Raw genomic sequence first — 20,573 nt, 5'->3', positions numbered from 1 at the left:
AATATGTGTTGTTTGTGCTGTTAAGACAAGATGTGGATTCTGTTAAGGACTGACTGAGTCTCAAGATCCAGAGGGTTCTCCAGGTATAGGTGTTCGTGCTTTGGAAAGGAAGAGAGATTGTCTTTCTTCTAGCGCTGGAAAAAGCACCAAGAAAATCGGTGCTAGAGGAGGAAATATGGAGATTGAGAAACTTCTGAGGTAGCTCATCTCCCAGCAGTCTTAATCTGACTCTAAATTAGGAGGCATGGTTATTTGCAGAGAGTAACACAAGGTGTAGCCCAAGTGTTTCAGGGCTTACTGCACAAAGAGATTTGCAAGGCCTTGGGAAGCGTGAGGAGCCAACGAGAGACTTACAGCTGTGTATGAAGCACTCGCGTGGAAGGTTGGTCTTACCTCTAAGGGCACAGCTCCCGTGGAAGAGTCCTTCAAAGCAAGAGAAGGAAAATCAGAGCAAAGAAGTCCGTGGAAGCACCAACAGAAGGCTATTCTGAAAGTCTGATTCAGGGTTTGTAGTTACCATACGGAATCACCTCTTTGGGGTGAATCAGATCGTTTTAGTCAGAGAGTATAGCAACAACCAGATAATGTACCATGGTGTCTTTGGGTTTGCTGATATACTCATGTTTCTGATTTTACTTATGGGAAGAATGTCAGAGTTGGCACCTATCAAGTGATAAAGGAGCTTTTATCCCAAAATGCAAAGCTCATTTAATGTTGGAGATGGGCTACTATATCACATAATGAAAGAGAATAAGAGAAAAACATGATTACCTTAATAGACGCCAACCAAGTACTTGGTAAAATTGCATACCTACTTTTTATTTTTTAAAAAAGGAACCTTACAAACTAGCAATAAAGGAAATTTTTGACATATATTCACACATGTACTCAAAGATACTTAAACATAAATAAAAGGCAAGTGACTGGAAAAAAGCAGGCAAAATTATGATCATTTGAAGACATCTAGAACATTCAGGAAAATAAACTACAAAGTCATTATTTTTCCTGCAAAATAAATAACCAAGAAGAGTTGTAATATATAACAGAAGTTCCACTCAGTAATCCCCTCCGTTAGTTTCCTAGGGCTGATCCCAACAAAATCCCATACGCTAGGTGGCTTACACGACAGAAATTTATTTCTCACAGTTCTGGAGGCTGGAAGTCCAGGTTCAAGGTGTCAGCAGGTTTGGTTTCCACTGAGGTCTTGCTCCTTGGCTTGCACGTGGCCTTCTCCCTGGGTCCTCATGGGTCTTTTCTATAAGTATGCTTTTCTGTCCCTTTTTATGTAGTGATCTCTCCCGCTCTCTTTTTTAAGAAAGGCTAACGTCCACGTGCAGCGCCTCATTTGGATATGTCTGGAGTCTTGGAAGCTTGACTACCCTACATTCTCCTGTAAATGGACCCTGAGAGCTTGGTTGGCGGTTCTAGCAGAGGAGTGCAGCCACTTGTATACCCTCGGCCAAAGAACAGTCCTTCACTCTATCAGGGAAGGTCATCTTCTTCCATCTAGCATGCAGCTTCAGGGAGGGACAGGCACATGCAGCAGTAAGGGAGGAATGGGACCCCCCCCCCCCAGCCAGCCAAATCAGCCAAATCAACCCTGGTGATCAATGGAGTGACCAATGTCACAGCCAGACTGCCCTCAGATCCCTAATCTTCTCCTTTTACAAGGACACCAGTCAGATTGTTTCAGGACCCACTCTAACGACCTCATTTTAACTTAATCTCTTAACCTCTTTAGAGGCCAGATCTCAAAATACAGTCACATTCTGAGATACTGGGGGTTAGGACTTCTACATATGAATGGGGGCGGAGCGCACAATTCAGCCCATGATACCGCCAGAAAAGATACAATACTTAAATATAACCCTAAGAAGATCTATGAACAGCCTAAAGGAGGGCAGACATACCATGGAATTGTACATAAAGACATAAAACATGAGTAAATGGATACATACCATATTCTTAATGGGAACATCTCACTGTTATAAAGTGCTAATTTATCCCAAATTTAATTAAACTAAAAGGTATAACACAACTGTAACCAAAAGCCGAACGAGACCTTCTTTCCATCTCTTATCCTTTTTCTTTCCTCTTCCATGTTTGTCATTACCTTCGACTATATATTCTTTATTTCTAATGGGTGCGCCACCATCAGTTGGACTCATTGTCTTCCGCCCCAGACTGACCTTCCCAACTGCCTCATACCTGGTCATGGGAGGTCATCACCTATCAGTCACCCAGGGGAAAATCTCTGGCTTACCTGGGAAAATTCTTCTTAGTTCACCTATAAACAATTAATCAGTCCTGTGCAGCCATTTTTGTTCAAATTAAACCTATTCCTTCCCTTCCATTCCTATCTGCCCTCCTTACCTCACATTTGGATTTTAATTCCGCACATCACCATCATCTAGATTAATTTTTCTAAAATGTGATTTTCATCATTCCCTTCCAAGTTTACAAACACTGGGTTTAATAACGCTACTGGGAGAGCTTGGGCGTGTTAATTACCGTCCTTCAGTTTACTCATCCGTAAAATGGGGTCAACAGATTATAGTACCTACCTTATAGAGTTTTCATGAAACTCAAACGTTACAAATTGTTAATTTGTAGAGCACTTAGAACAGTTAGCACTATCTATATATTTGTTTAATAAGTAAATATCTTCCCCACTGTTTTACCTGGTACTTAAAAGTGCTCACTTTGAGGAAAACTCATTCTTGTGGGTTTAGACACTTTTCAAATGACTATTTTCAGAAATACTTGACAGATAGGTTAACAACAAACACAGGTGTTCCTTACAACAGTATATTTAATAGAAAAAGATTAAAGTATGTCTGCAGAAAAAAATGTATAATAAAAGATGGTGAAGTCATACTATGGAAAACTGTGGATGGAGACAAAGATATATTTGTAAATTAAAGTTGCATTTGCTATGGAGGGGTGGCCGTAATACACCGACTGAAGAAAGAAGGCTGAAGAATAGGAGATATAATATGCTTTCATACACATTTGTTTCCAGAAGAATAGGATGCACAAGAAAGTGTAAGCAGAGGACAGAGGTTTCTGTTACGAAATGAGGTTGTATGACCCTCCTACAATGAACATGTTTTACTTTTATAATTAAGCTAAGTAAAACAAAAGGATAATGAAAAGAAAACTAAAAACTGTTTAAAACTTCCTTTTCTCTAGTCCTTTGCCTTTGATGATCAGGCTTTTACCTGAACTGCATGAAAATACTGGCGATTTTGAGGTTGATGAGAAGTCAGAATGCTAGGATTTGCTTCAAAACATCTATTCCACTAAAGATGGCTTTAAACACCTTGCAGATGAACCTCAAATGTTAGTCTTCGTTCTTTTGCCTGAGAAATGGGCATCATCAAATACTTATGCTTCATCCTGAAAGTCAGACAAATATCATTAATGTAATAATGATAATATAATATATATATATATATATATATATATATATATATATATATATATATATATATATATAATAACCTGGGAAACTCAAATGAGAGATGAGACACAAAACCTTCTATCTTGGGCGTTGATGAGGGTTAGGAGGAACAGCTACCCCCTTCGACAAACAAATCTCAGACTTTGAGTGGTAGAAAATCTCCATGTAGAATTTTCTCATCTTCATAATCACTTCCACTACCAAGAGAAAAGCCAAGAGGAGTTGTAAATTCAGTCGGACACGCTTGAAAAATGCTTTTCCATGGACGTTCTTCAGGATTTCCTATACGCAGAGATTCAGAGGGTTTCGGGTTTGTAAATAAAAGGTGGTCCTCTGTAAGGCATGACTAAAGTAAGCAATCTCAAAGAAAATAATGACACAGTAAGGTTTTAACTATCTAGGCACCTGCTTTGCCCAGAAAAACAGCCTGTTGTTTTCATTTGTCATCACTGGGCCTCAAAAAGCTAGGCCTTAGCCACCACCTGGTGACGCTGATGACGCGCGAAGTCTTACAGCTGCCGCAATTAGAAAGGCTGAGCCTTCTCCTTTAAGAAGCTGACTCACGTGGATGCTGTGTTGTGTGCTCTCAGCTGGGAAGGAGGTGGATCCGAAGTCTCTCCACATTGGCCGCCTCCGGAGAAGGGGCAGAGTTAGCCTCTTTGATTGGCTGTACGAGTACGAGGAGTAGAGTCAGGGGCGGGGCGAGCTGCAGAAGCTTGCCCTAGGTCTGCGGCTTCTGGGAGGGGAGGGCCGCGACTTGGAGGGGAGAGGGAGTGGGGGAGGGTGAACCAGGGAAGGGGCGGGGCCCAGCGGAAGGGGCAGGGTGCCGGGGATGAGGGCGGGGCCTAGAAATGAAGGGGGTTCTGGGCCAACCGGGAGAGCCGACCGCTCGAGGGGCGGAGCTATGCCGAGTGATTGACGCTGAGGCCCAACCAGGGAGAGGCGGGGCCAAGGCCAGGGCCTGACTAAACCTGGAGACTCGGGTGGCCGAGGGGCTTCATCCCAGCTGAGGAGCGAAGAGCCGCTGGCGGCCGCGGATCTCACAGCCGCTCGGGGTGAGTGCGGTGGGCGGGGGGCTGGGGTCGGAGCCCGATGGGGGCTGAGGAGCCCTCCGGGCCGACGCCTTCGAAGCACTCCGGGATCGGCCCGGGGCGGGGGGGACCCGGGCAGGAAGTGCCTCTTCCTCGCCAGGGTCCCCCCGGGGTCCCAGCGCGGCCGCCCTCGACCCCTCTGGGCGGGCCGCGGCGCCGAGGCTACGGGCTGACGGGCTGGGCTGTTTCCTCTTTGTGAGGCCCAGGCGCGGCGGCCGCCGTCGGCCCGCCCCCGCCGCGCAGCCTGGGCGACCGGCGCGACCGCAACAGCCGCGACCCCTCAGCTTGGCGCCCGCGCTCTCTCGCCGCAGCCTCCCGCCCGGCTAGTCCCCCCGGCGCGGCCTGGGAGGCCCTTCCGCGGGCAGTTTGGCCGGCGATTCCGCCCCCACTCCCTGCCCCGGCTGCCCCGCCCCCACGGGCCGCGTCCCCGCCGCAGTGTCGGGGGCGCGCCGGGGTTCCGCGCCACCGCAGTCGTCCGGAGGCCTGCTCCTCGGCAGTCTCGCCGCGCCCCCGGCCCCGGAGTGAAGTCCGAACTTGGCTTCGAGCTGCGGTGCCGTGATTACGCCGCGGCGTGGCCCCTCTTTAAAAAAGACCACCGTCCCCGACGCGTGGTACTAGCTATGGGCAGGGGGCTGCGTTGGCTTTGTGTCTGCCCCGCCGGGTGAATGTCGGCCACCCTGCCCGGCAGCTCCCAGGCTGGCCCCAGAACCGAGCGTGGGGCCCTCCTGGCCTGGCGGAGGCGGGGGTGAGACTGTGGGACGGCCGTCCGGCGTACCCGGGCCGCGGCTGCCAGGCCGGGACCCCGCGCCGCCGCCCGCTCAGCTGTTTCCGGCCCGTGTTTGTGGTGCGGGAGGAGGCCGCGCCGCGCTCGGCCCGGCCCCTCCCGATTGGCCCGCGGCGTCACGTGCCCGCAATCAGCTGGGGCCAGCTGGGGCCGCGGGCGGCTGGCGGGGTCTGGGCGGCTGCGGGTCGCGCCCGGCCTCGCCCCGCGGCTGGGAGGGTGGGCGTGCTCTCGCAGCCCCTTTATTCTACCCTCCTTCGAGGTAGCTAGGTAGGACAATGAGTATTATGAACAGCGGGCGCTGGAAAACGGAACTGCTGCGAAAAGATCTGTTTCATCCTGACACCTGTATTAATCCCCCCCTTCAAGGGAGACTCTGGGAAGGTGTACAGCTCATTTATTTTTAAACTTTTTCTGTTTACAGAGCCCTGTCGGTAATCTGAGGATTTTTATTCCAGGTCTTCTTGACAGATGGAAAACCTGAAGTAACCTCAGACTAGCTAACCTTGTGTTTTTGGAAAACTAGACTTGCTGGTGAAGTCACTGGGGTAATAGGATATTAGCTCACTTGCGTGGCCGTGTATACAGTGTTGCAGCGGCGTTCCAACACAGACGAACCAAAATACACGAAGTGTTCCCGGGGTAAATATCTCTGCCAGATGTGAAGTGTCTTGGTGGACGCTTTTCCTAAAACTTTATTCCATTATTTGTACTGTGTTAGATAGGAAGTACCAAGAACTTTTCTCTAGAAGCCTGTAGCTTAGTAATAAGTCATAGACAAGTGAAATTGAGTAACAGTACAAACTTAAGTGTTAGTAAACTATGAAATGAGTGTCACAGGAGTTTAAAAATGGGGCAATGGGGGAAAAATGGGTAAGAGTGAAGTGGAAAGCATTCTCAAGTGGATTGGTATTGCTTAGACCTAGAAAATGGGAGTCTTTGGGTGGCTTTTGGACAGACAGGCCAAGAAGGAAAAACAGGCCTGGAGCATTTACAAATAGTGAGAAGGTGGAGCTTGTGGAATTTGGCACACAATGTGTTTTTCCACTTATCCCATTATCTTTCTGGGTATGTACTGGAACACCAGGTAGAATCTGCCTCCTTGGAAAGGACTGATGTCTAACTATCATACCCTCATTCATCCCAGGGCCCACTATAGGACCACTGGTTGACTTTCTTTTTTTAAGTTTATCTCTAGCAACCATCTTATCTATAGGAGAGGGACATGATAAAATGTCAAGTAAATTATTTAATTCTACACAGAGGAACTAAGGAAATTGGATTTTTAGAAAACAACTTTTCTAAAAAGGTTAGTAACAGACATATGGCTTCTAAAAATAATATATGATTGGATCATCAAGGACTTTTCCCTGCTTACTTGCCTTGCTCTACTTAAGTGGTAGGAGAGAGAAAAAGGTTTAGAAACAAAAGGGAAGGGAAAAAAGCCAAAATTAAGTCTGAAAAGAAGATATTAAATTAGACACTACCTTCCAACATAGTCCTAATGTAGTCCTAAATATATTCATAAGATGTGAAGGTAGTCCAAAGTACATTTGTGCCCCAAATATCATTTAATGTTTATAGAGCCTAAATGGCTATATAGATCTGTTTCTCTGGTAATCCTGTGTCCTAATATGTGGGTAATGTGGGAACTGAACCTTAGCTATGACATGAATTTGCTACTTGACACCTGAATCAGGGACAGTTAATTGATACTCCCACCCAGCAAGGCTTTTTTGACTCATGGTATTGCATCACAACAAATGAGAGATCTCAAATTTGTCTTGCCAATGGGGTGTTCTGGGGAGATTACCAGCAAAGATTGTTTAGCTGACTCACTGAGGTACATGACTACTCTTATTTTCTAGTGATGACTAAATAATAAGTATTATAGAAATGTAGTAAACCTGGAAAAACATTCAACAATAACAAAGGCATTATTTGAAGGACAAAAACAAAAATATAGGTTATTGCCCATTGAAGACCTGATTCCACAACCAGAACATCATTTGACACAGCAAAGGAAACTGGTCGGGTATTGCAAGAGAATTAACAAGAGGAAAAAGAGCTTTCTTTTGTCACTGAAACCTACGCTTGGTAAATATTTTGTACAAAAATTGGTAAATTGGTTTTATGGATTGAACTCAATTTATTTTCTCCCTTGTAGGTTTTCAGTAGAATTTAGTCACAAGTCAGTGTGAAAATAGTTGATGAGAGAAAAATAGCATTAAATGTTAATTATAGTAATCAACCCAACACTATTAAAAGTCTTTAGGTTTTGTTCCTTCTTTTGTCATGGAGAGGGGAGAGACTGAAAAGCAGATAAACAAACATGTTTTAGCATGTTTTCATTTTACCAGAACCATCACAAAACACAATCTCCTGGAAGGGCAGATTTCTTAAACCCTTTCTGCACTAGGCCTCTGCACATTCAGTTCCCTGCTGGAGAGAGTCTTTGTGGGTTGCATTTGCCAACCACCTCCTGGCATTGAAAGAAACCCTCTCACTTGTCCAGCAGTAGGTAGAGTCCCGGTATTGTCTGTTCTGTGGTCCATGGAAATGCCCCGAGGAAATAATGGCTTTACAGAGGAAAAGTCTGTGAACGGGGTGTTTTTCTCGTCAGTGGATCCTTAGAGATGCAAATCAATACCTCCAATACCTCCATTCTCTCTGGTATTTTTAGGGCTGGGCAGTGTGATGCTTTCTTTGGCCAAATCTACCTGCCAGGGTTGGATCCCAACTGGATTATTAATTACAGGGAGGGCTGGAACTGTGACAATAAGAATTTGAGATGCTTCAAAAGGTTTCTCACTTTCCTTCTGCTTATAATTTCTCTCACCTCTTCGCTTAGCTTTGCAGTAATTAACAGGAGGTGAAGCCAGTTAATTGTTTGTTTCATATTCTTTTTTGCTTTCTTCCTCTTTTTTTGTTTTAAGAATTTTATCTGAGAGAGAGACAGCGCACGAGCGAGCATGCAAGTGGGATCTGGGAGGAGAGAGAAAAGCAGGCTCCCGGCAGAGCAGGGAGCCCAATGCGGGACTCCATCCCAGGGCCCTGGGATCATGCCCTGAGCCGAAGGCAGACACTTAACCGACTGAGCCACCCAGGCGACTGCTTTCTTCCTCTTTAATAAGACAGGGAAGTTAGGGTGGGGATTGTGGATGAAGGAAATCTAGTTTGACTGCATTTACCTTTGACACTTGTGGTGTGCTAGGTACTATTCTCATAATGCATTATCTGCATTGAATTCTCACAATTCAGAGATGGATACTGGTATTTCCATTTTACAGATAAAGAAGCAGAGGGTACCTTTTCCAAAGTTTACACAGCTTTTAAGGGGCAGAGCTGAGATTTGAACCCAGGCTGTCAATCAAATATCTGGCCCACATTGTTTAAATCCTGGGGATGGGGAGAGAAGGAGGCAGCAGCTAGGTGGTACATATTATTTATTTTTGTAATCTTTTTAGAGCTGATCTGATTATAGAAAATTAAAGATTTTAGCTAGGAAAATCTGTGAAGAAAAGGGGAGCAGGATTAAATTGATCCTGTCCAATACTTCTGTTATCCTTAAATCTGAGTGCCAACTAAGTTTACTTTTTTACTGAGAAAGACTGTTTTCTAGATGAAAAGCCCTTTTTGCCTTCTGAAAGTGTTTTTTAACAGGGGTCAGCATACTTTGTCAGGGGCCAGACAGTGAATATTGTGAATTTTACAAGCCATGAGGTTTCAGCCACAACTATTCAGACTCTGCTATGGCAATGAGAGAGCCATCCAGTATAAACAAATGGGTGTGGCTGTGTCCCAATAAAGCTTTATTTATGGACACTGAAATTTGAATTTCACGTAGTTCTCATGTGTCACAAAATAATCTTTTGATGTCTTTTTCCTACCATTTAAAAGCACAAAAACCATTCTTGTGGGCCATACAAAAACAGGTGGTGAGCTGAATTTTACCCACAGGCCCTAGTTGGTTAACCCCTGCTTTTAAGGAAAGTATATAGCAATGAGCCCGACAAAGAACAAGATACCGTATTAGTCAATGCTTTTATGTCTGTGTGTGTATGTATGCATATATGTATATATGTAAGCTGTGAACAAGTAGAATTTGAAATGAAAAACAATAGCATTTAGCATCCCCAAAAATGAAGTACTTAGGTATAAATCTAACAAAATGCTATAAGATCTGTATGAGGAAAAATAAAAAACTAATGCATGAAATAAATGGAGAGACTACATGTTCATGGACAGGAATACTCAGTGTTGTCAAGATATCAGTTCTTCCCAACTTTGGATTCAGTGCAATACCAGTCAGAATCCCAACAAGTTACTTTGTGAATATCAACAAACTGATTCTAAAGTTTCTATAGAGAGGCAAAAGAATAGCCAATATGATATTGAAGGAGAATGATAGAAGACTGACATTACCTGACTTCAAGACTTAATGTAAAGGTACAGTAATCAAGATGTATGGTATTGACCCAAGAAGAGACAAATAGATCAACGGAACAGAATAGAGAGCCCAGAAATAGATCCACATAAATATCATCCGCTGATACTTGACAGGTGCAAAGGCAATACAGTGGAGCAAAGATACTTTCAGTGAACCAGGGCTAAAACAACTGGACCTCCACATGCAAAAAAAAAAATCCAGACGTTACACCTCATTCACAAAAATTAGCTCAAAATCAGTCACAGACCTACATATAAAATGCAAAATTATAAAACTCCTAAAACATAACAGGAGAAAATCTAGATGGCGTTGTGTATGGCAGTGACTTTCTAAATACAACACCAAAGGCATGATCCATGAAAAATAATTGATAAGCTGGACTTCATTAAAATTAAAAACTGTGCAAAAGATGTTAAGAGAGCGAGAAGATAAGCCACAGGCTGGGAGAAAAAGATTTGCAAAGACATCGGTGGGAGAAAAAGATTTGCAAAGACATCGGATAATGGTCTTATTCAGTATATACAAAGAACTCTTAAAAACTCAACAAAAAGAAAATCTGATTTTAAAAATGGCAAGTAGCATATGAAAAGATGCTCCATATCATATGCCATTAGGGAAATGCAAATTAAAGCAACAATGAGGTACCACTGCACACATACCCATTGGAATGGCCAAAATGCTGAACGCTGACAACACCAAATGCTGAAGAGGATGTAGACAGCAACAGGATCCTTCATTCCTCACTGGTGGGAATGTAAAATGGTACAGCCACTTAGGAAGATGTAGTGGTTTCTTACAAAAGTAAACATAGCATATGATTCAGCATTTTACTCCTTGGTATTAACCCAAACGAACCAAAAACTCATATCCAAACAAAAACCTGCCCTTCGTGGATTTCTTAAAGAGAAAAATCTTACTTTTTTTGCTGTAAACCTAAAACTGCTTTTTAAAAACCCTTAAGTCTCAACTAAAAATAGCCATTTTTAGAAAGTTGTTTTATTGACTTGGACTCAAACTAGGAAATTATATAGTTCATATTGTCTAATTTTTGAAATAGTTGACTTTGGACACAGGTTTAAACTGCATGAGTCAGCTTACACATGGATTTTTTTGATAAATACAGTACTGTAGATGTATTTTCTCAGTTTCCTTAACGTTTTCTGTTCTGGCTTACTTTATTGTAAGAATACAGTATATGGTGCATTCAACATACAAAAGGTGTTATTTGACGCCTATGTTTATGTTGTCAGGCTTTGGGTCAACAATAGCCTGTTAAGTTTTGGGGAAGTCAGTGGTTATATGCAGATTTTCTGCTGTGCAAGGTGGAGAGTGATTGACATCCCTAAACACCAGCCCCCACATTGTTCAAGGGTCAACTGTAATACATTCCTGGAGATATTGTATTTCATGGGTTTTCAATGCAAAAAATCTTTTTTTCTCTTACAGATTCTGTAAATCCTGTAAATTTTTTTAAAATTCTGTAAAAAGGTAGAGGTTCAAAAATGTGATTGCTTCACCAAGGTCTCCTATTAAAATAGAAATGGAAAATTCTAGGTAGCTAAGTGTACTATTGAAGGGGAAGGAAATTGAAACAATTACTAAAATGTGATCTTTAGATCATCTATGAATGTCACTTATATTTTCAACTTGGCCCTTCAGTTTCCATTAATTTCAGATAGACTGATAATAGGCTCCTAGTATACTATCATGTTTGGTACTTATTTCAAGCTTTTAAAGATTTTAATAACCTGGAAGTAAGAAAAGCTAGTACCAAAGAGGCCTTATTTATAAAATTATCTGGGAAATAGTACTTACTAAAATTAAGATTATTACTGTTTTTTTGCTTGAGGTGTTAAAAAGGAAGAAAGCATCTAAAAGCTTTAGCTATGATGAGTTTGGCCCTGGCTTTGGTTATAAATTTGAACTTCAACATTGACAGATACCAAAGCATGTATTTTATTACTTAGAGACACAGTAAGGTGCCCCTAGAGTCAATACAGAGAACATTAGTCATCTGTAAAAGCAGCTCAATTTTAAGGTGTTTTTAAAATATGTGGCTGAAGAGATTTGGAACTCTTCTAAGTCTAAGCAAAGGACTTAGCATATCTGGGAAATACTTTGGATATAAAAACAGAAAAATAGAAAATAGATCACTGGTTGCCTGTGCCTGCAGAGGGCTTTGTGGGAATTTGGGGGAGGTAATAGAAATATTCTAATGCTGGATTGTGGTATTACAAAGTGGTGGCACAGCCTTATAAATCTAAAAATCATTCAGTTGTATACTTAGAGTGGCTAAATTTTATGGTATGTAAATTATTCCTTTAAAAATCTGGGGACTTTTTTGTTAAAAGAATTAGCTATATTCTATTCTGTCAGAAAAAAAGTTTCCAAGTTTGTAGAGGAGTGGTCTGTATGAGCTCTTAGAAAGAGATGGTGGGGGGGCGCCTGGGTGGCACAGCGGTTAAGCGTCTGCCTTCGGCTCAGGGCGTGATCCCGGCGTTACGGGATCGAGCCCCACATCAGGCTCCTCCGCTATGAGCCTGCTTCTTCCTCTCCCACTTCCCCTGCTGTGTTCCCTCTCTCGCTAGCTGTCTCTCTGTCGAATAAATAAATAAAATCTTAAAAAAGAAAGAGATGGTGGGGCACCTGGATGGCTGTCGGTTTGGGCTCAGGTGTAATCTCAGGGTGGTGAGATCAAGCCCCAAGTCGTTTCCATGCTAGGCGTGGAGCTTGCTTGGGATTCTCTCTCGCCCTCTGTCCCTTTCCTCTCTCTCTCTTTCTCCCTCTCTTAAAAAAAAAAAAAAAAAAAAAAGCTAAAGCACATGCCGTTGATCTTATTTTTGTAGTGCTATCAAATTTAGCACAAATGTAGGGGTACCTGTGAATGTGTGTTGCATTTAATAATATACACCCCCTGGCCACAAGAGGTTTATCTAGAAGGGATGAGAATTTGAATTAAGATATTGATGGGGAAGGAGGAAAGACCTCCAGAAGTGATTTAGGAAGTCTTGCTGGTTTTGCAGTTTCTGTGAGAGGTTGCCAGTTTAGGAGAGTGTGTCTTTCAAACTGGCTACCATCCAAGAAAGGAAATACAGGAGGGACTAGAACGGAGGCAGGAAGGGTACATGATAAATCTGAGGGAGAAAGACCATGAATCTGGCAGCCCTGTGGTCACTAGAGAATGAGGAGAGGAAAAAGACCAACTGGAGCAAGGTTTCATTTAGGCCCCAGCTTGGCCAGTGTCAGGAAGTCACATAGCCTTTAATTCTTCCTCTGCAAAAGTAGGGCGACAATTAAACTGTCAAGATTAAATGTGGTATGTGAAGTAGTGTCCAATACGGTGTAGACACTAAGTAATTGCTAGGTCTAAGGCAGAGTTCAGTATATCCTCCAGATGCAGAGGAGCCTAATTCAGGCACTGCGTCTTAGCTTTGTAATGACCGTTCTCCCTAAATATAAAATGGCATTCTGATTGATACCAGCCTCCAGAGAATTTGGATAGTGTGAGTCAGTAGGTTGAGTGTCTAGCCCTGTAAAACTACGGCTTACCACCTAGAACCTGAGGACCCTGAAGACGTTTTTTCTTCTTCCTAAAGACCAGACCTTTGACAGAAGGGGACGTTTTGCTTGCTTTTGCTATATTCCATGGCATTATGGCCTATCTTTTTTAGCAAACAAGAACTAATTTTACAGTTTTATATCCATATATAGTACTCTATAAATGGAAATCACAACTAGAATAGTGATTTTGCACAGATATTTTTGGTCTTGGTAATGAGTCATATAATTGGGTCCAGTAAAAATACTTGGGTAAAAGTAAAAAAAATAGACCGAATTTGAAGCAAGGAAGAAAAAACATGTTAAATCTCTCTACCCCATTTAGAATAAAGAGCTTGCCTGTATCCAGTAGCAAATGGTCACAGCTACATGGTAATTTTGAGTCAAAGATAGAATGATGTAGGCAGAGGGTACAGGGAGAGTTCATTTTGAAGTCCAGTATGTTTTCCACAGCAGCCTTGGGTCTGCCATGGCCAATTCAAAAACATCTAGTTAGTACTGCATTATGGTTGAAAGAAGTTACAATATGAATATTATATTTAAAAGTTTGAAGGGAAATTGGCTTTAAAATAATGAGTCTCAGAAGCCCAAGAAGGAGGTTAAATCACTGCACAATACTGGTTTTCAGAGAACTACAGAATCTGAAGACTGTGTCTTAAAAGAGGGGAGACTGTAAAACCTTGCTGTTGACCACTGTCTGTAGTTGAGCAGCAGTAAGAAACATGACCCAGATCACCTGCTCACAAGCTGTTGTACGCTGTGGTTGTATGAAGAGTCATAAACCCAGATGTCTTATAGGCGAAATTATTACGTGATGCAAAGCAGTGACTGAGCAGACCCAGTGACGTTGGGAGTCGCAGCTACCACTCACCTCTAGTCATTTTTGCCACAGGAGAACACATGCCCCTTGGGCCAGATACCCCATTGTTTAAAAAACAACAACAACAAAACAGGCTCTTTAATGAAATCTCTCATGTTTAATGGTGGCCCAGGTGTTTTTTATTAATAAAAAAACTGTGGCCCAAAGTAAACATGTCCACATGTATTTCATAAGGGAAGGGTTATTTGTTTTGTTCAGTGTTGTATCCCTGTGCCACCAAGTGAGTTCAGCCTGCAGGCCTAAAATTTGCAACCTCTGACCTTTATGTAACAAACATGTGTATTTAAGCATCTGAAAAAAGAAGTGCTATCATTTTAAAGGCTGTGAAACAATAGTAACTCTTAACTTTTGTTGTCATTTTGTAGAAATGTAATCAAAAAGCTAAATATCATTTCTTAAATCTTGTTGTTTTCACCCAGGGCTTATTCATTGACATGTTTGTTAATGTGCAGTGGTTTTCCTTTCACTAGCCAGAAATTTTAATTGTATTTACCATTTGTTTTTCATTCTTTTTTTCATTCTTACTAAACTTCCATATCAAAATGTTTAATGGAAGTCATAATTTTTGTGATGATGACTTTTTTGATAAAAGATATTAGGACTGCCTAATAACTAAGGAAGTTCACAGATGTAAGAAGGAATGATGGAATTTTCTTTTTAATTTGTAATGAAATTTTCCCAAATTTAAACTGACAGTGGATTCTTACTGCAAACATAGATTTTAGGGCTTGTTTTCCTAGTGGCGTCTCTGTCAGCTCTGCATGCCATTTTAAAGATATGTGGTATAAATATTTAAAACACAGGAGCTGAAAACTATACCAGGAATAAATTCTTTTTTAATGAGAGCTGTAGTGTATTCTTCTCGCCTATATCTACATCTTTAAAAAATACTGTTTAAGGGGATTAATAGCTGTGAATTCAAGGAGTTGCACATACTAACTCTAACTTTCAAAATACTGAAGTGTGATAATTCTTGTTTCAGAATATAGTTTCAAAGCTGCTTGTTTCAGTGTTTCAGCACATCTGTGATTTATTGAATCAGTATGGTTTCTTAAATAGAAGTTATGTAATAATGGCTTATCTTTCCCTTTTCTATGCCTGTTTTCCTAGCCTTACACCAGGGTAATGGAAGAATTCTGGCTTTAGGGTGGGTGAACTGCATTCCAGTTGTGATTTTCTGTTGTTGAAAGCTGTGTGACCTTTGATCAGTTAATAACCTTGGATAATTTATGAAATGGGGGTGATAACCTCAGAGTTGTTGTGACAATTTTGAAATAAAAGCACCGAGTACAGTGCTCCACAGACCATCTTACTGATGTTAATGCCATCGCCCTACATGGTTGTAGACGTGCCTGATGACCAGAGCTACCCTGTGCTTTTAACCGAGACTACCCTCTTCTCAGTTTCTGATTGCCCCTTTTTCTATTTTTGCGATCACCCACACATGGCCCACAAGTCTTTCCTCAAATTACATATGCTCAGAATGTACACTTAACACTTACGCTATGCTAAGCCTTTTTTCTCACATCTCTGCCTATGCTTCTCATTATTGAGTTTCTGATACTCCACTTTCTTCCTGTGTTTGTCATACCAACCAAAAGAGAAGTGATATTGTTCTGGCTTTGCCTAAACATGTTTGCTTCCTTGGCTCACTGCTTCTAAACACTTCTCAGCTTGGTATGCCTGTTTATTTGTTCAGTGCATGAACCTTGGATCCTTTAGTACAGAGTCAAACACTTCCCATACTGAGTACTACAAAGCAGAGATCGTATGTGTATATGGTTCTCTATGTCCCCCACCAAGTAGATACCAACAATTTTTTAAAATCCTAATGCTTTCTTGTTCTTTTCCATTTGCTCCTAGGTTTTTAGAACTTCAACTATAAAAATGGGCAGAATTTTCCTTGATCATATCGGTGGTACCCGTCTGTTTTCTTGTGCAAACTGCGATACAATCCTGACCAACCGCTCAGAACTCATCTCCACTCGCTTCACAGGCGCCACTGGCAGAGCATTTCTTTTTAACAAGGTTGGTGGGAAAACCAGTTTATTTCCTAAGTGAGTTCAGTGGATATATTTGACAGCAGTATCAGAATATCCCTCAGAGCTTGGAGATACCAGAAAGTCCGAATGAGAGCTATAATCTGCATGCAGAAAAGAGTGCCCCCTAGCTTGTCTTTGGGGCCTCAGGAAGGCATTACTAGAATGTGATTTTTTTACTGTGGAAGTTTGAAGACTGTGTTACAATAAGAAGGGCAGTCTCCATTGCTTTATGAAACATTCAGTGGAAGAATTTGGTAGTGACTTCACAGACTATGGAAGAAAGGGCAGAAGTACCCTATACCCATGTCACTGATTTATCCTTATAGGGAGATAGCTGCGTTAAGCTTTCATAGTTTGACAGCGCAAGTGAATAAAGATCATCTAACCAACTTCCCTTGCCCTAATTTATGCTCATCGATCATCCTGATTATGTTGTGGTTTATTGCATGCCAACAGGAAGAGTGTTTCTTGATTTGCAAATTAATGACGAGTCTGCCTGCTTCTCTAATTTCTGGCTTGCTTTAAGATTGGTTGGTGTGATTCTGCCTCCTGGAGTCTAATGTGTACTAGCAGAGTTGAATTTCCAAATCTTTTAGGCTAAGGGACAGAACTCGCCCAGGGTACTGCTCTTAAAAGGTCAGCTAAACTTCCCCCCCGTGGTCACCCCTCTGTTCCATTTAGAAATCAGCTTTTCTCTCAAACAATTGATAGTGTATATCTCTCGATCCTTCCTTAGGTACGGAGCAGGAGTTTGGTATACCGTGGCAGGCCAGCTACCTGTTGTCGTAAATGAAGTTTAATAAAGCACAGCATGTTCGTTCATTTATGTATTGCCTATGGCTGCTTTTGTGTTACAGTAGCAGAGCTGAGTAGTTAAAGCAAAGATCATATAGCCCTCAAAGCCAGAAATATTTACTCTCTGGCCCTTTACAGAAAAGTAAAGCGTAGAGGATTGTTGGATGTTCAGCATCATTGGAAATTCTTCACAGATTATTTGAACCATTTGAAAACTGTGTATCACAGTGTAGTAGGCCTAGTGTGTCCCAGTCGGTTTATATATAAAACGTATTTCCAGAAACAAATTTGGCAAACTTCTTTTGTTGTTGTTGTGGAATACCTGTTGTATACTAGGTTCTCTTTCATTGGTAGCCTTATTTGAACTCCTCATTGAGTGGTGAATGAGAACAGTTGGACCCAAACCAACTTTTATGGCTCCAAGGGGAGGACTCACTGCAACAGAAGTGTAACTACAGGATATGTAAATAGTGCGGCTTGGACTAGTGCATGGTATGGTAATTCAAGATGGCATTAGATGGCCAGTGCAGTGCAATTTCCAGATACTTGCCTTTCCCAGCAGCTTCTGAATACAGCTCTTGGGAAGGGTGTTGTAGGTTTGACTAAAGTAACAACTGCTGTTTGCTTTTCTGAAGTCGCTCTTATTGCACCAACCAAATTAATGTGTACTTCCTTGGCAGATAACTCACAGGGCTCGGCAATTTTGTGTTCCCATGTTTCTCAGGTAGTTAACCTGCAGTACAGTGAAGTTCAAGACCGGGTCATGCTCACCGGCCGCCACATGGTTCGAGATGTGAGCTGCAAGAACTGCAATAGCAAACTGGGCTGGATCTACGAGTTCGCCACTGAAGACAGCCAGCGCTATAAGGAGGGCCGTGTGATCCTGGAGCGCGCCCTAGTGCGAGAGAGCGAGGGCTTCGAGGAGCACGTACCATCTGATAACTCTTGAAGAAAAAGAGATAACTCCATCTTTTCCCAGGTCTCCTTCACTGAAAACAAAAATCTACTTACATACACTGTCACCTTAGCATCAGGGTCGGATTCATGAACTGCGGAACAAGAGGTTGTGAGAATCTAAGATGGAACCTTTCTTTTCTTTCTTTCTTTCTTTTTTTTTAATTTTCAATTTTCCATCCAGCAGCAGTGTGTAGAGAGAATATTATGCAGATGCCGTTATTTTTTTTTTCCTATGTTTACATCTTCAGGCAGAATAGCCTATCTGCAGCTACATGATGGGCTATGTGAGGAAAAAAAATCTGGGCTGTTAGAGTGAAAAAGTGTGTTTTATGTAAATTTTGAAAGGAAAACGTGTCAAGAGCATGGTTTTTAAACTTATTTGGGCTTCATTTAAAAAAAAAAGTTTTTTAAACCCAGTTATTTCACTTGATTTGCTAGCTTCAGGGAAGAGATCCGAATTTGTGACCAGCGCTAAAGGTTCAGTGTTAGTATGGCTTGTGCTGGCCGCTGTGCCATATTCTTGTTGGAGATGAACCGTAGCACCAGAGCCCATCCTTCCTCGTCAGTCTTGACCCAAAGATGTCACCATTCCTAGTTATTTGTCACCACATAATTGGTGTTGATTGGAAACTTTTCCTGAAATGGGGCAGAACTGCTTGGTTGTCTTTTCCATGTAACTTAAGCATAGTAATATAAATAAAGTAATAGTTGGATGTTTTTGTCCTGTGTTGCTTTTAAAAACAACCTTCTAAAAGAAGAGCGGAGTATTTGATAAGTAATTCTCATCATAGTGTTTCTTTTCCTCTCTCGAGCTAAATTGACTGTGTAGAAGAGATTACTCTGTGTAAATTAAAGCATACTGTTTAAATCCATAGTACTGCATTTAGAAAAGAGTTGAACAGAATGTCAGTGTGCGTTCATGCAGAAAGCATTTCATCTGCATCTGTTTTAAAAGAAGGGGGAAAATGAAGGAGCCTATCTAAAAATAATGCTTTGCAGAGCGTTTTCAGCCTATCCTGTTTTGTGTTGATTTTGACAAGTCTGTAGAACCTAATAGTTTCATCAAAGGACTAGATGTGTCATTAGCATTATTTTCTCAGATCTTCCCTCAGAAGTTCAGCTATTGAAATTAAAACTGTACTTGGTCCCTTCAGGGATCAAATTTGACTCAGGGTGTTATTTTAGCCCCAAACTTACAACATTATGAAGTATTAAAATATAAATGTTTCTTTATCCAAACTATTTCTAGCTATTCTAGTATTTGTTTCTGGTGGAATAAATGACATTAAAATTGGCTAATTATTTAAATGTATGAATGGATGTTTGAGTGCTCAATCTCTAGGTCTTTGTCTAGAAAGGATGTTTGCCCCGACTAGCAAAATCTTTCTGTCATTGATATTAGACGTGACTTCTGAGTACAGTTAAGATTAAGTTTCTCTTCTTTGCCTTGGTTAGAGGCATAGGTCTCTCTGATTAAGTAGGTGTATAATATTGCATTTGAGATAAGTGGACACAAATGATCTTTCCTTCACCGTGGAATAAATCTTCAAGCTTTAAGAAAGAAACAGCTTTCATTCCCATTCATTTCCATACTGGCCTTTGAGTACGCACAGATCCCTGGTAGCATGCCGTACCTGCAGCAGTATGTGCATTTGCTGTCACAATAAAGTATATTTTGTCTTGCATTGGTGCAATGCTACTTATTTCCCACTGATCCTTGTCTCAGTTTTAACTTAGTTTTAATCATCTTGTCTTAGTTTTAACATGAATACATATGTCATACCTTTAAGTAGCTATGGCTTTCTTCAGTTAGTGATAAGGTGACATTCTGGCTTAGTTAACTTAACCTGATCTACACCAGGAGATACTGAATTTACCAGTAGTGACTTCTATGTGATGATTTTTTTTTTTTAAGATTTTTTTATTTATTTATTCGACAGAGAGAGAGACAGCCAGCGAGAGAGGGAACACAAGCAGGGGGAGTGGGAGAGGAAGAAGCAGACTCATAGCAGAGGAGCCTGATGTGGGGCTCGATCCCATTAACGCCGGGATCACGCCCTGAGCCGAAGGCAGACGCTTAACCGCTGTGCCACCCAGGCGCCCTTCTATGTGATGATTTTGCCTCAGACACTGACAAACTATAGTTTACTATATATGAACAAAAAAATGTCCTATCACTAGGTTAACTTAGGTGACTGGAAGGTACCACAATGAACAATGAGGTCCTCTGTGCTTCCCTTTTAAAAACTTAATGTTTGCAAAACTGAAAAAAAAGCAACATGGATGATGCAGTCAGATTGGATTGTTTATAGAAAAGTGAACACACTGTTCACTGGAGATGGGAAAGTGCTAATGGGAATGATTTTGCGTTGGAATGAAGAGGTTGACCAAATACAGGGGAGAGTATACCACATGATAAGTGGATTACTGGGGGGTGTACTGGTTAAGCTTTAATCTTTGAAGACTTCAGAACCCTTCCTCTTCATTTTAGGTGACAGTGGCCATAAATTGTTTTGATTTTAAACAACATGAGTGCTTTTATTTAAGGAGAACCTA

General features: G+C 41.6%; 1 protein-coding gene and 1 long non-coding RNA gene across 5 annotated transcripts; one reads left to right on the top strand and one right to left on the bottom strand.

The window, feature by feature from the left end:
* Positions 1-798: 798 nt before the first annotated feature.
* Positions 799-5,382, bottom strand: LOC113240846 (uncharacterized). 2 transcript variants are annotated; one of them, XR_006411575.3, is made up of 4 exons: positions 4,435-5,382; positions 4,028-4,130; positions 3,539-3,745; positions 799-3,399 (listed from the first exon to the last, which is right to left on the bottom strand). It is a non-coding gene; the product is annotated as an uncharacterized LOC113240846 (long non-coding RNA). The 2 variants fall into 2 exon arrangements; XR_003311333.4 differs by having other exon boundaries at positions 3,539-3,660.
* YPEL5 (yippee like 5) lies at positions 4,394-19,702 on the top strand. Of its 3 annotated transcripts, none has more exons than XM_044390961.3 (4): positions 4,399-4,518; positions 15,334-15,370; positions 16,087-16,251; positions 17,785-19,702. In XM_044390961.3, exons 3-4 carry the CDS (start codon positions 16,111-16,113, stop codon positions 18,007-18,009), a joined length of 366 nt encoding a protein of 121 aa, XP_044246896.1. In that variant the 5' UTR covers positions 4,399-4,518; positions 15,334-15,370; positions 16,087-16,110; the 3' UTR covers positions 18,010-19,702. The 3 variants fall into 3 exon arrangements, with proteins under 3 accessions (XP_026334044.1, XP_044246896.1, XP_026334052.1); XM_026478267.4 differs by lacking the exon at positions 15,334-15,370 and adding an exon at positions 5,794-5,977; XM_026478259.4 differs by lacking the exon at positions 15,334-15,370 and having other exon boundaries at positions 4,394-4,518.
* The last annotated feature ends 871 nt before the right edge of the window (positions 19,703-20,573 follow it).

The sequence above is a fragment of the Ursus arctos genome, unplaced genomic scaffold (genome assembly GCF_023065955.2).
Source record: "Ursus arctos isolate Adak ecotype North America unplaced genomic scaffold, UrsArc2.0 scaffold_8, whole genome shotgun sequence".
Classification (NCBI taxonomy): Eukaryota; Metazoa; Chordata; class Mammalia; order Carnivora; family Ursidae; genus Ursus; species Ursus arctos.
The sequence above is the reverse complement of the archived record's forward strand: the minus strand, read 5'-3'. Positions and strand labels throughout refer to the sequence as shown.